The following is a 15,063-nucleotide window of genomic DNA, read 5'->3' as shown; positions in this document are numbered from 1 at the left end:
TTAGTTTGAAAGGACAATTGCCAGGAAAAACTAAATCGTACAAGGGAAAAAATAACCTTAGTCCAGAGATGATTTGTACAATATATTAGTCCACAATCTACAAGCTATACTTCTTTGTACTCACAACCACTTTTTATTTAGAGAAAGACAGTAGAGCATCCCCACCTTCCAACTTGGTTTTCTCCCGAAAGGGTTTCCCAAGTCATATCTTTTGTCAAATCATGATTTGTGAGTTTTTGTTCCATTGTTCTCTATTTTCTGCATAATTTTAATTTGCATGCATACACAATTAATATCAATTTACAGATCCAAAAATCGAAAGAGAAATAAAACCCTAATAATGTAGATCTCAAATTGTTAAATATAATTTAATCAAATTTGTTATGATAAATTGTCTAATAAAATAATTTAATCAAATGTATTATGATAAATTGTCTAATAAAATATACAGTACAATTTACCAATAATAACTAAACTTAGAAAATGAATCAATATTAAATTTAATAAATATAAATATTTGATAAAAAAATATATTTTTATATAATAAAAAAATTATATTTTATTATAAATTTATTTATTTTTAAGAAATCACCCATATATATATATATATATATATATATATATATATATATATATATATATATATATATATATATATATTATAGTGTAGATAATATCAGCGAAATATCGCCGAATAGCGTAAATATCGCGATATTTTCGGCGAGCCAAAATATCGCCGAGAAAATATCGCGATATTTCTGAAATATCGGCGATATTTCGGCAAAATATCGCGAGACGATATAAAATATCATCGGGCATGTTTTTCCGCGACTACAAAAAGGAAAATTTGGTTTTTTTTTTTCTTCATTTCTGTTTCTGAGTGTTGGAGAAGGAAGGGAAAGAGTTTTGTGGTGCTTGTCAAGGAGGGTTTGAGGATCAAACAACGATTATCACCACCAATTAAGATTTTTTTGTGGAACAAAGATTGAAAAATAGTGAGACAAACTTCATTTCTTCCATTAACAGGTATGTTCTTAAAAACCCTTATGTTAATGGTTTTTTCATAGATTTAGGGTTATGCTTGCTTGCCTCTTTGCCTACCAACATTTTGTTTCTTTGTTTTTTCCCATTTGCTATGATTTTCATGCCCATGAAGCAATGCAAGGGTTTTCTCCATATTTGGACAGCAAGCTTCATTTTTTTTTCAACTTTCTTATGCACCCTCTTATCGCCATTTTTCATTCACATTGCAAAATGCAAATAATGTAGTAATTTTTTTTGAATGAGGTGGTTATTACTTATTATTTTTTCATTTTGTGTTGGGGGGTTTAATGCTAATTTTATGTTTTTTTTGTGCCCTAGGTTTGAATTAGTTCACTACAAATGTCAAATATGCCAAAAGCCTTGGACCCATTTTGGGAGTATGGGGAGGCTGTTGGTGGGGAAAATCAGGCATATATATCATGCAACTTGTGTGGGACCAAGATGTCAGGAGGGGTTACACGATTGAAATACCATCTGGCTAGACTCTCTGCATATGATGCAGATGTAATGCCTTGTATGGTTTCTAGTGCAGAGGTTACACAAAAATCTCGTGAAGTAATTGATGAACAAGACAGAAAGAAAGCTTCTAGGGAGAGGCCAATGGTCTCAGATAGATAGCTGCTAGTTTTATTTGTTTTGCAACCTTTGCTACATATAAGTTTATAACTCATGATGACGAAATACTTTTAAAGTTTTATATATGTGAACTTATTTTGTTTGAGTCCTTGATTGGACAATTATCACTATCAGGGATCAACAGGATATGTGATGTTATTTTGTTTGAGTCCTTGATTGGACAATTGTCAGGGATCAGCAGGATTTGGTATCGCCTTTGAAATTTGATGTATCGTTTCTATTGGACATCATATATATTAGTGCCTTCTTCATATTTATGTGCCAATGTGTTTAGTTCATGTTGTTATTGCTTTATATGTTTAGAAATCTGAAAAAAATGAATATATTATGCATTTTTTATGCTTGCCAATATTTGCCGATATTTTTCGCCGATATTGCCGATAAGATATTTTTTGGACCCTCACCAATATTTTCCCAACACTGATATTATCAACACTGATATATATATATATATATATATATATATATATATAACATTTAATTCATTTATATTTCTTAAAATTATTTATCTTTTATCTACCACTAAAATAAATAATACATATACATTTAAGATTAATTAAAATAATAACATTCAAATGTCACCCAAAAAAATATCAGAAATATCACAAAATAATTACCTTTATTATATTTTAACGAATCATATATCTTAATTGGTCATATCTCCGTTAATAAAAAACTTACCATTTATTATAAATTCAAATTCCTCTTAAACTTTACCCTTAATTATAAATTTCTTTTAAGACTCGAGATAGCCATCCTTGTTATTTAACAAACAAAATAAGACAAAAAGTACATAGATATATTATAGATATATTGTGAACATCATAATGTTGTGATACGTAGATTAATGACAGATTTATCATTTATAATCAAGAGAATAATTTTTTTATGGATTAATTTAGATTTATCTTAATTTCTGGTTAACTAAATATTGCGAGGGGTTAGTGAATTTTTTTTTATTCTTTTTAGTACGGGATAAATTTAGAATGAAAATGGATTAAACTAATATTTCAATATTAAAATAAATATATATTAATTTAATAAAAAATAAAATAATAAAAATTTAATATATTTCATTTCATCACTTTGAAAATGGTTTAATGATTTAATTTAAGCTTATGTGATTTATATTATGAAAAATAAGAAAATTTTCAGTAAAAATCACATCATCATCTTACTTTTCAATGTGTAATGAATTTTAATTTTAACAAATTAATCAATTAGCTCAAATAAATTGGTTAGGTTGTCTACATTTTATGCGTCAACAAAGTGAAAACACTTCATAACTGTGATTGTGAAGCTTTTTTGCACCAAGTGATAAAACACCTAGAAAATCAAATGTAGATTGCATCTCAAGTGTTTTTATATCATTTTAATCAAATTTAGATGTGATCTCATTATTTAAATTGTTTAATAAATTTTAATTTAAACCAGATTATGTCAAAATAATGGAAATAAATCAATTAATATTAATTAATCTTATATTAACTTCATAACATATGAAAAAAAAAAGAAAAAACTAGAATAACGATAAATTTGATTACATTTCAAATTATGAAAATGTTTTAATGTTTAATGACTTTTAATTTTAAATAGATTTATCAATTAAAATAAATTGATTAATTACCGTTTTTATGTGAAGTGAAAACACTTCACAAATCTAGTGACGCTTTTTTGCACCAATAGAACACCTAAATCTAGTGATGCTTTTTTGCACCAATAGAACACCTATATCTAGATTGCATCGCAAGCGTTTAAAATGAATTATATCAAAATAATCAAAATATATTACTTAATATTAATTCATTTTATTAAAAATAATGGTACATTTTCATGAATAAATGTTTATTAACTCAATATAATACGAAAAATAAAAAAACAAAATAATAACAAATTTAATAAATTTGATTATATATCAAATTTTGAAAATGTTTTAATGTTCAATAAATTTTAATTTCAAATCAATTTACCAATCAATTAAAATATATTGATAAAGTTGTCTACTTTTCTATGTGAAAAAAGTGAAAATACTTCATAAATCCTATGAAGTTTTTCTTAATTGTTTTTATATTATTTTAATTAAATATAGATCTCATTTCATTTGTTTTGAATGTTTAATAAATTTTAATTTATGGTGGATTATGATAAAGTAATCAAAATAAATCAATTAATATAAATTTATCTCATTTACTATAAGTTTACATTAAAATAACTTTAATGACATAATAAATTACCTAGTAGACAAGTTAAAGCAAGCATGATGATCCTGGAATAATAATTATCAGACAAGTTAAAGAAAACATTAGCATCTATCAATTAAAGAAAACAAAAAATTTGACATATTAACACCCATTAGGTACAGATATATGATCCTCCTTTATTAGTGTTGTTTGTTCATCCATGGTAGATAGAGCATATATTCAAGAAAAGGGATAATAATCAAACAAAAAAATTACACAAATTTCTCTATGTAACAAAGTAGATTTGCAGAGAAACCCTATGGCTATGATGCAACATAGACATATATTCAAGAAAAATAGATTTATGTTTACATAGGTTTCTCTATGTGACAAAGTAGATTGGTCGAGAAACCCTATGACTATGATGTAACACAGGCATATATAGCACACAAACCTTCCCTTTTTCCATTGTTGATGTAGCAATGGAAGTGGATCATTAGCTTTGTCTGAAGGAATGGTATCCTTCATAAATATATTGGTTTTCCTTGAGACTTGAAATTACTCATGTCCTCGTGCTTTTCTTTTAATTTGATGTCATCTAGAAGAAGAGCGAGCTCTTCCATGAATTTCTAGGCTAATAGAATATATATATATATATATATATCTGTGTGTGTGTGTGCGCGCGCGCGTGTGTGTTGGGGGACAAAACTATGAGTTGTCAAAACTCTTGGAGCCAAAAAAACCCTAAATTGTAAATTGATTTATTATTATTATTTTATTTTTATTAATTTGACCCACTCAAAATGTTTGCTTAACATATAAGATATGACTAAACAACATCTTTTCCATATTAGACTTGAGTGAAAAATATAAAATAAAAATATTATATTATATTATATTTTAAAATAAAAAATATTATATTTGAAATCTACCATCCAAAAATTGCTAACATTAAACTAACTATTAATCTATTTTCTTTGTTTTTTTTATTATTATCAAAGATGAAGTCAAAATGTTAAAATAAACATAATTACGACATTTTAACCATATTTAGTTTAAACATCTCCCAATACAATCACCTTCATTTTGTTTACCAATAAATAAAATAAATAAATATTATATCGATACATAGTTTTTTTTAGCAACATCCAACATCATAGAACATTCAAGTTGCATACAATCTTATCATTTACATTACTCGATCACACAAATTAATGGTGGACTATAACGACAATATCCACAAAATGTTTGAAAGCGTGTAGCGTATCAATAATTGAATACGTGTTTAAATTTTATATAATTATTATACAATAATTGACACCATTGTTGACACAAGGTTTGAAATATTAGGAGTATAAATCTAACAAATCTAACTATATTTCTAACTGTATTGCGTTAACAAATCTAACTATATTTCTAACTATAATGCGTTAATATGGTTCAAACATAATGCTATTCTCGAATAAATTTTGATAACTTGGATGCCATGAATCGAGACATACTACTGCCAGAAACTCACAGAGAAACTAGCAAGCAAACAAAAACTGAAACTATGGCCACACAGCATAGTTTATGACCATAACTGCAAAGCAAGAAACCTCTAACCTAAACTTTCGTAAATAACATTTAACATTCAACTTAATTTCAATCACTAAGTTTCGGTTTTTACCATCATCCATCCAGATAACATTAAAATGGGATGGAAATTTATTATTAAAGTATTTAACATTCGGCATAATGCTGAATTTTTCCTAACTACAAACAGACCAACTTAAATATTATAACATCAATGTGACAACCGAATAAATGAAAACTCAAATCCCCCAGAACTGAAACTTTCACAACAGAACACAGTACTGGCCATGGCAATAGTCTTCAAAGCATGAAACACTTCAACCAGACTCTCTACATGCTTACCATGTACATACGTATAAATGAAAACTCAAATCACACAGAACTGAAACTTTCACAACACATAGTAGTCATGGCAATAGTCTTCAAAGCCAGAAACACTTTAACCAGACTCTCTACATGCTTACCATGTACATAAGCATTTTGACCAGACTCTCTACATGCTTACCATGTACATAAGCGTTTTAGAGTGGTGTAGGTATATACAAAGATTATTGTTTCAAAATTGTTTGTCTGAATTCTTTTTTTGATTTTAGAATATTCTAGAAATCTAGATACAAGGATGTTTAGGAAATCATGAATTACATAGGATGAAATGCTAATGACAACAAAGGTGGGAATCTGAAATTGGGCATAAAAGGATTTTTCAGAATATTTATAAGAAGCATAAAATTCGATATTTGTTATTTTCACCTTTGGATATTGCATATGGGCAATAAAGAGGAGTGAGGAGGATATTGCATAGGATTCCTTAAGGGCTGAGAATTTTTTAGAGAAGATGTCGAAGATCCATCTACAAGTACAAGAGACACTACATAAGTAATAATACAAATATAAGGCCAGACATGATTAGCACAAAACAGAGAAATCATTCAAGGTGAGAGATAAAGGATGACCACAATTGAATAAGGAGAGACTAGAGGGTCCTAGTAAGAAAATCAAAGCTATGTGGTATGCTCCCTTCAAGGTACTAGAAAATGTGGGCTATAATGTCTATCAACTCAATCTACCACCATACATGTGCATTTACTCACTTGTGAAAGTAGTCAATATGAAACTCTATGATCCTTCCATGCTAGATTAGGAAGAGGAACAAGTCCTACATTTTGTGGAGGATTTGGCACCATATGCTCAGGTAGAGTTGAAAAATGATACATCTTTTCTAAAGAGGTCTAGTAATATGAGACAAGGGCAAAACGACATTTAGTAGATTGGGTTGAAAGTGAAATTTCCAAGCAAAGCTAAATAGTACACCCGAGAGAAGTTGGAAGAAAAGTTTCTTCACCTCATTCAATAGAATCTTTTGAGAACCAAAAGCCTCCCAGAATGAGTAGATGTGATTCAAGTTGGATCATCATATTGTTTTTCATCTATCTCGATGCTTTCACAGTAGAGAAAGTGAAGGAATCAACTCACAAGACCATTGTTAGTGATAGAACCCGGTTTGGAAAATTATGGTTTGAAGTCTTTCGAGAGAATTTTGAGTCATCAAATGACATTTTTTGGGATAAATTTTTTCCTCTTTAACGCAACTTTTTTTTTTTCATATTCCACACAAAGGAATTTCTCGTGGTGCTAGTATTTTTTCAACCAGAGTCAGTATGAAAAAGTTATGCCACTCAAAAGTTGACTTTCTTGTTTTCATCACCATAATTCAAGAAGATGCCATGTCAACCCCCACTATTTCTTAAAAAAAGGCTAGCCACATGATTATGATGAAGAAAAATTTGAAAGAGTCCATATTGTAACTGGTTAAGAGTTGAGGTAGTCAAACGTAACTACTAGTAGTATGACATTGTCACATGACCGAGAACCTACAAGTCAAAGTTGTTGAATTGGAGTTTCCCCAAACTCAAGCTTGACTTATTTGCCTTATTAGCTTGTCTATTTTGATCTACCCAATTTTGTCCTATATGGGTACGAGTACATTGTAATATTCTTTTGTTATTAATTTGTAAGTGAAATTCCAAGTGTCAATTGTGGAATGTGAAGAGTCATTTTGTAAAGCAGTTGAAGAGTCATGAGAGAAGTCCAGGAGTAACAAAAGGGAGATGAAAAATCACCCGTTTTGTTACAAATATGTCCTCATAACTCATGTAAAGGGATTTTGGGAGCCAAGCTTTTGGCTAGGCATTTAGTTTAGGATCAAGATCTTGGGAGTTTTGTTGAGAGCCTTGGCTTCTCCGTAGCATAGAGGGAATATCTTTATTTGGAGGAGTAGGTGTAGACTTCATGTTTCACTATTGGGGCTAATGTTTCATCAATGGAATATGTATGCTTAGAACTTTCACTTAATAAAAGCTCACAACCGACACATTTTCATGCATATTTTGTGAATATAGTAGGACTATTATTCTTATGTTTGAAATATATGTTGTTTCACTTACGCTAACGCTTATGAACTATTTCTTTTGCATTAGTATGAATCTTGTTGAAGGCATGTTGTTGTATATTTCCATCATGTTTAACTTGTGAACTATTTTGCAGGCTAACTTGTGATGTATTTATGATCGTGTGTTCCTTTTAAACTGCATACTATTACAAGCTTCTAAGGGGCTCACTCGTTTTCCCCTTATTGTGTTAGAACTTTTCATACATCGCACTTGGCCTTCCGTAGAGTCACACACTTGAACACACCACTCTATGTGTTATTTAGCCAAGGTACATCATTAAAGCCCACTACTTTGAAAACCATGCCATATTCTGGATGAGACTCCTACTCCAGACGATGTGAGATTTAATTGAGACTTCATATCGAGCAGACCCCTTGAATGTTGGCAGGTCTAGCATCGTCAATAGGTTGATGGTGAGTGATAGTGAGTTAGAGAATGTTGCATTGTGTGAGTATGCTTCAGAGCCATAATGAGCCTGATTGCTTTAGTGTATGAGCTCTAATGACAATAGTATGAAAAAATCTATTTCCTAAAACATAGTATTGATTAATATCTTCAGATTTCAAATCACTGATGCAAAGAGTTAGAGTAGAATTTGGTATTGATGAAGCTCCATATTAGTGACTCTCAAATTTGTTTTAGTAGGATATGTTGATGGATTTGGCACATAGCCATAATGTCTTATGTTATTAATTGTATTATGCAACATTCATATTTTGGTGTGAGGGTTTGTTATGAGTTTTATTTCAGCAGTTGGTGATATTATTCAATTGTTTTGTGAGATGGATTATGACCACTATTTTCTTGTGTGAGACCATATGATTGTGGTGATTTTTTATTTTATGATATTTTCTTGCTACTAGAGGTCACATTGCAGACCTAGATCAAGTTGAGCAGAAAGTCTTGGGGTCCAATTTGAAAATAGATGAAATGAGTTCCATATAGAAGAGAGGAGAATTGACTTCATGATTGCTGAGCAATGGTTGCAAAGTTTTAGCTAAAGGAACAATTTCTCAATCCAATGGTAGTTGTATAGTCTAATCGGAGTTGGGTGATGATCGATTGATCTTGGTGGCTTTTAGGGGATGGTGGTCCATAGATCCACGAAGAACATAGTCTTTCGAGCTGATTAGTAGAATCAAGTCTCCACGTTGATGAGAGTCAATTGATTTTATATGAGGTCGAGTCTCCTAACTGATGGGAGTGAGTCATCTATGTAAAAGACACATTTTTCTTAATAGAACATTCATAGTAGCACAACAGTAGCAAAGGTGGTTTTTTCCTAGTGAATGGTTTTCCACTAGATATCTTGCATCTCTTATGTGGATGAGTTTTTATGTGATGTTTATTGTTGCTCTCATGGTTATCTTGTTTTAACTTCTTATATAGTTTATGTTCATGAGTTCATCTATTGTGTTGCTGGCAAATATATGTGTGATTCATTTAAAGTTTAAATTGGTAAAAAAAAATTAAGAATTCAAACTACTGATTCAACCCCTCCCTCCTCAGTAGTGCCAAAAGGTTTCCAACAATAGTTTATGACCACAACTGCAAAGCAAGAAACCTTTAACCTAAACTTTTTTACATAACATTCAACTTAATTTCAATCACTAACTTTACGTTTTTATCATCATCCATTCAGATAACATTAAAATGGGATGAAAATTTATTATTAAAGTATTTAAAATTTGACATAATACTGAATTTAATCATTGTTCTTATCTAAAAAAGGACCAAAGTAAATATTATGACATGAATGTGACATTCGAATAAATGAAAACTCAAATCCTACATAAATAAGACTTTCACAACACAGTAGCAGCCATGGAAGTAATATTCAAAGCAAGAAACACTTCAACCTCACTCTCTACATGTTTACCATGTACATAAGCATAACCGAAAACTCAAATTGCATAAAACTGAAACTTTCACAACACAGTAGTAGCCATGGCAATAGTCTTCAAAGAAAGAAACATTTTAACTAGACTCTCTACATGCTTACCTGTATATAAACATTTTAGACTGGTGTAGGTATATACAGAGATTATTGTTTCAAAATTGTTTGTTTGAACTCTTTTTCTTGATTTTAGAATATTCTAGAAATCTAGATACAAAGATATTTATGAAATTGAGACCACATAAGATGAAATGCTATTGACAACAAAGGTAGGATGCTGAAATTGGGCATAGAAGGATTTTTCAGAATATTTATAAGAGGCATCAAATTAGACATTTGTTATTTTCATCTTTGGATATTGCATAAGGGAAATAAAGAGGAGTGAGGGAGGATCTTGCAGAGGATTATTTGAGTGCTGAAAAATTGTAGAGAAGATCTGGAAGATCCATGTACAAGTACAAGAAATGCTGCATAAATAACAATAAAAATATAATATCAAGCATGGTGAACACAAAACAAAGAAATTATTCAAGGTGGGAGACAGAGTATGACCACAATTGAATAAGGAAAGGCTATAGGGTCCTGGTAAGAAAATTAAGGTCATATGATATGGCTGCTTCAATATACTATAAAGGGTGGGTTATAATGTCTATCTACTCAGTCTACCACCATACATGTGCATTTACTCAGTTGTGAATGTAGACAATATGAAACTCTATGATCCTTCCATGCTAGATTAGGAAGAGAAATAAGTCCTACATTTTGTGGAGGATTTAGCACTAGATCATTAGACAAAGTTGAAAAAAGATACATTTTTGCCAACGAGGTCTGGTAATATGAGATAAGGGCAACATGATGTTTAGTAGATTGGGTTGAAAGGGAAAGTTCCAGGAAAATCTAAATGGTACACTTGAGAGAAGTCGGAGGAAAAATTTTCTCACCTCATTTGGTAGAAACTTTTGAGAAACAAAAGCCTCCCAAAATGGCGAGATGTGATTGATATTGGATCATCATATTGTTTTTCATTCATCTCGATGATTTCAAGGTAGAAAAAGTGGAGGAATCAAATCACGAGACCATTGTTACTTAAAGAACCCAGTTTGGTAAATTGGGGTTTGAAGCCTTTCTAGAGTGTTTTGTTGCATCAAATGACATTTTTTGGGGGATTTTTTTTCCATTTCATTGCATCATCTTTTTTTTCGTATTCTACATTCAAAGAACTTTTCGACGATGCAAGTATCATGTCAATCAAAGAATGCATGCAACAGTTATGCCACTCAAAAGTTGACCTTCCTATTTTCACCACCATAATTCGAGAGGATGCCATGTTAGCCCCCGTTATTTAATATGGAAAAATGGCTAGCTACATGATTATGATGAAAAAGACTTTAGAAGAGTACATATTGTAAGTAGTTAAGAGTATAGGTAGTCAAACCCAACTACGAGTAGTGTATGAGATTGTGTTATAACTAAACAACTAGGAGGAAAAGAGGTTTCATTCTTTCTAGTGAAGATTGTGTTATAACTTAGCAACTAGGAGGAAAAGAGGTTTCATTCTTTCGAGTGAATTGGTTCCATAGATGAACAAAAATAGTACAAAATTTGTGCATTGTAGCAGCCCACAAGCTATAAGTCTTTGTACTCAACCATTTTCTATTTAGAGAAAAAGAGCAAAGAAGCCTCAAGTTCCAGCTAGGTTTTCTCGTGAAAGGTTTCCCAAGTAATATATTGTGTCAAATAATATTTTTTGAGTTCTTATTTCATGTATTTGCATAATTTTAATTTGCATGCATACACAATTAACAACAATTTACAAATAGAGAAGTCTAAAAAGAAATTAAATCTTAATAATATACATTTCAGATTTTTAAATATAACTTTATCAGATCTATTATATTAAAATGTCTAGTAAAATATTTATAATAATTTACTAAATAATAACAAAACTTAAAAAATAAATCAATATTAATTTTGATAAATACAAATGTTGATTAAATATTTTATTAACTAATAACTTTATATATAATTAAAAAAAATTATTATACATTTATTTATTTTTTAAATCTTTTTAATTTAAAATTCTTAATATCATCACAAAGTAACAAAGCAATTATCTTTATTATGGTTAAATGAATCATATATCTTGATTGATTAAGTCTCCAATAATAATAAAAAAATTACAATTTATAATAAATTTATCTTTAAGACTCGAGATAGCCATAGCTATTGTTTAATAAACAAAATAAAACAAAAATTACATGGATATATTGTGAATATTATAATGACGGATAACTTTCTCTTTAAAATTGAAATAATTTTAATTTAAGAAACAAAATAAAATGAATATTACATAGATACAAACATCATAATGATGACATTCATGTCACACATAAATTAATGATTTATAAGCGCGAGAGCACTCTCAGTAGGGATCATAAGCACTATGCTTGCAAAGAGATAAAAAAAAAAGCTATTTTTTTTCATCTAGATTGCTGATTATTTAAATATTTGGTAAGCAGATGGACATGACAATCTAGAGGTATTTGACAGTGTCCATGTTATCTGATTGCCAAATATTAACCTAATCAGTAATCTAAATAAGCTCTAGGGATAAAAAAATAATTATTTCAATTGCATATCTTAATCAATTTGTGTAGTTTTCTGTTTTGTTTTTTTTTTCGAAAATCTGTGACAAAACTATATAAATGTAATTTCCTTTTTTAATATAAAAAAAAGTTGTTTTTTTACTTAAAAATAAAATAGATATTACATCGATAATTTTTAGTAACGTCCAATATGAGAGAACATTCAAGTTGCACGAAATCTATCATTTAAATTACTCGATCAGACGAATTAATGGTGGACTATAACGACAATAGCCACAAAATGGTGAAAAGGGTGTAGCGTATCAACAATTGAATACTTAAAATAATTATTATAAGATAATTGATACTTTGACACAAGGTTTGAAATATTATGAGTATAAATCTAATAAATCTAACTATGTTGCGTTAATGTGGTTCAAACGTAATGCTATTCTCCAATAAATTTGAATAACTTAGAGACCCTGAATCGGGACATACTACTCCCAGAAGCCACAGCCACAGAGAAACTGGCAAACAAACAAAAACTGAGACTATCGCCACACAGCATACTTTATGAGAATAACTGCAAAGCAAGAAACCCTTAACCTAAACTTTTGAACATAAGTTTTAACTTTCAACTTAATTTCAATCACTAACTTTATTTACATACCAAACAAATTGTTACATAAATACATTTTTATATATCATCATCCCTCGGGATAACATTCAAATCGCACCAAAATTTATTATTGAAGTACTTTAAATTCGGCATAATACTGAATTTCGATCACCGCCACAGAACTGAAACTTTCACAACACAGTAGTAGCCATGGCAATAGTCTTCAAAGCAAGAAACATTTCAACCAGACTCTCTGCATGCAGACCATGTACATAAACATTTTAGAGTGGTGTAGGTATATTCAGAGGTTAAGGTTTGAAAATTGATGAGTTAAATTAGATTTTCTTGAGTTGAGAATATATTAAAAATCTAGATGTTTTATATTTGTGGGAATTTTGTAAATCAATTCTAAACACTAAAATTCTAGAGGCAGGAGCTGGTGATGGGACTTGCTTTCTTATTGCTTGTATCTTCCTACACTACTAGCCTATGGGTGACACCTTCAGAAATTTGAACACATGTAGGATTTTTGCAAATCTATTCCAAACACCAAAACTCTAGGCCTGAATTGAACACGGGTGGGATTCTTGCAAATCCATTCCAAACACCAAAACTCAAGGGGGAGTTGGTGATGGGACTTGCTTTCTTATTGCTTGTATCTTCCTACACTACGGGGTATGGGTTACCCCTCCAGAGATTTAAACACGGGTGGGATTCTTGCAAATCAATTCCAAACACCAAAACTCAAGCCAGAGTTGGTAAAGGGACTTGCTTTCTTATTGCTTGTATCTCCCTACACTACCGGTCTATTGGCGACGCCTCCAAAGATTTAGAAATCGAGATTACACATAATGAAACTTTAAAGAAAATAATTAGACATAGAATACTCGTGAGATTCTTGTAAATCAATTCCAAAGACCAAAATTTTGAAGACCGAAATTGCAAATCTATTCCAAACACTAAAATTCTAAAAGCTTTCTAAAATACTGAATTGATGATGAAAACATCGCTCCAATATTTACAGGAGGCAGCAAATTAGTTATATTTGGAATCCCTATGATCGTTCCAGAAAGTAGGGGTACGACAGAGGCTTTTGTGGCCTACTTTCTCTCTCCAAGGATTCTTGTACAATCTCCTTGTAACAGAGGCCAGGGATATTTTGTGGGTGATAGCTTAAAGACCCAGCGTTGTAGGTTCGAACTCCGTTTGAATTTGACAGGAGAACAAGTTTGGAGGGTACAGTTTTTGATGGTGTATAGCATGAGCCTTCAGGACTGCTAAGCAGCCTAACGCTGCATCTATTAATCCTCTCTTCTGGATGAAAAAGCGAGGGCACCTCCACAGTGAAATCGCCATATTCATCACTCTCTGCGACTGTAACAGATGCTATTGTCTTGCGGTTTATGCTGCACTCTAGGGCTACCCGAGCACCTGTAAACACAAATCTAATAGATGATTTTATAACAAAGCCCAATCGATATACATAGAAATTTTCGACTACAAAATTTAAGAAACCTATTGCTAGAATCTTACCTTAAAAAGACTAATAAACATACCAGTTATGACATGGCTACTTTCCTGCGAGAATTGATGCTTTAAACAAGTATCGCAGAAGACGTTTCCCACTACCACAACATTTGACAGTTTCTCTTCACCATAACCTGCGAACTCTATGGACTCGGATCTGGCCATTGTCGATTTTACTAAGAAAAACCCTAGCAGGAGGATTGCAGATAAATGTTTTGAGGCCATTGTGATTACCATCTTGGAAGAATGGGCTACGAAAGTTTCTATAAAAGGACTGGGGTTGTTGTTGGTAGGAATTTGGTTGCGAGGCTTACCTCTTGCTGGATGGAAACTGTCCTACGTTTCCTGCATGGTTAAGAAACAAGAAAAGTCGCTGTGTTGTATTTCAACCACAAGCTAGTTTATCAGAACGAACGTGACGTGGAGGAATGGCAAATTTATGTATCACGCGCGGTCGGGCATGAATGGTGACGCGAACACGTAGTCCACCACGCCATCTTTCGTGTGTAATTGACATACATTTGGAATCGTAGGTCAACTTCTGTACCTA

The 15,063-nt window shown here is 31.0% G+C and overlaps 1 protein-coding gene across 1 annotated transcript; it reads right to left on the bottom strand.

Moving 5' to 3' along the window:
- Positions 1 to 13,786: 13,786 nt before the first annotated feature.
- On the bottom strand, positions 13,787 to 14,771 carry LOC149202399 (uncharacterized). Its single transcript, XM_089399968.1, has 2 exons — positions 14,543 to 14,771; positions 13,787 to 14,417 (listed from the first exon to the last, which is right to left on the bottom strand). The coding sequence occupies exons 1-2, from the start codon at positions 14,748 to 14,750 to the stop codon at positions 14,041 to 14,043; spliced, it is 585 nt and encodes a 194-aa protein (XP_089256094.1). The 5' UTR covers positions 14,751 to 14,771; the 3' UTR covers positions 13,787 to 14,040.
- Positions 14,772 to 15,063: the final 292 nt, after the last annotated feature.

Source organism: Pinus tabuliformis, chromosome 2_1 (genome assembly GCF_031772625.1).
Source record: "Pinus tabuliformis cultivar Carrire ecotype Pingquan chromosome 2_1, CPIR1, whole genome shotgun sequence".
Classification (NCBI taxonomy): Eukaryota; Viridiplantae; Streptophyta; class Pinopsida; order Pinales; family Pinaceae; genus Pinus; species Pinus tabuliformis.
This window is presented reverse-complemented; position numbering and strand designations above follow the sequence as displayed.

What these genes read in the sequence shown, in the direction of transcription:
- LOC149202399 (XM_089399968.1), bottom strand. Translation starts at nt 14,750, where the DNA reads ATGGTAATCACAATGGCCTCAAAACATTTATCTGCAATCCTCCTGCTA. An exon ending in AAGTAGCCATGTCATAACTG is followed by an intron (nt 14,418 to 14,542) that starts GTATGTTTATTA and finishes TTGTGTTTACAG; the next exon opens with GTGCTCGGGTAGCCCTAGAG.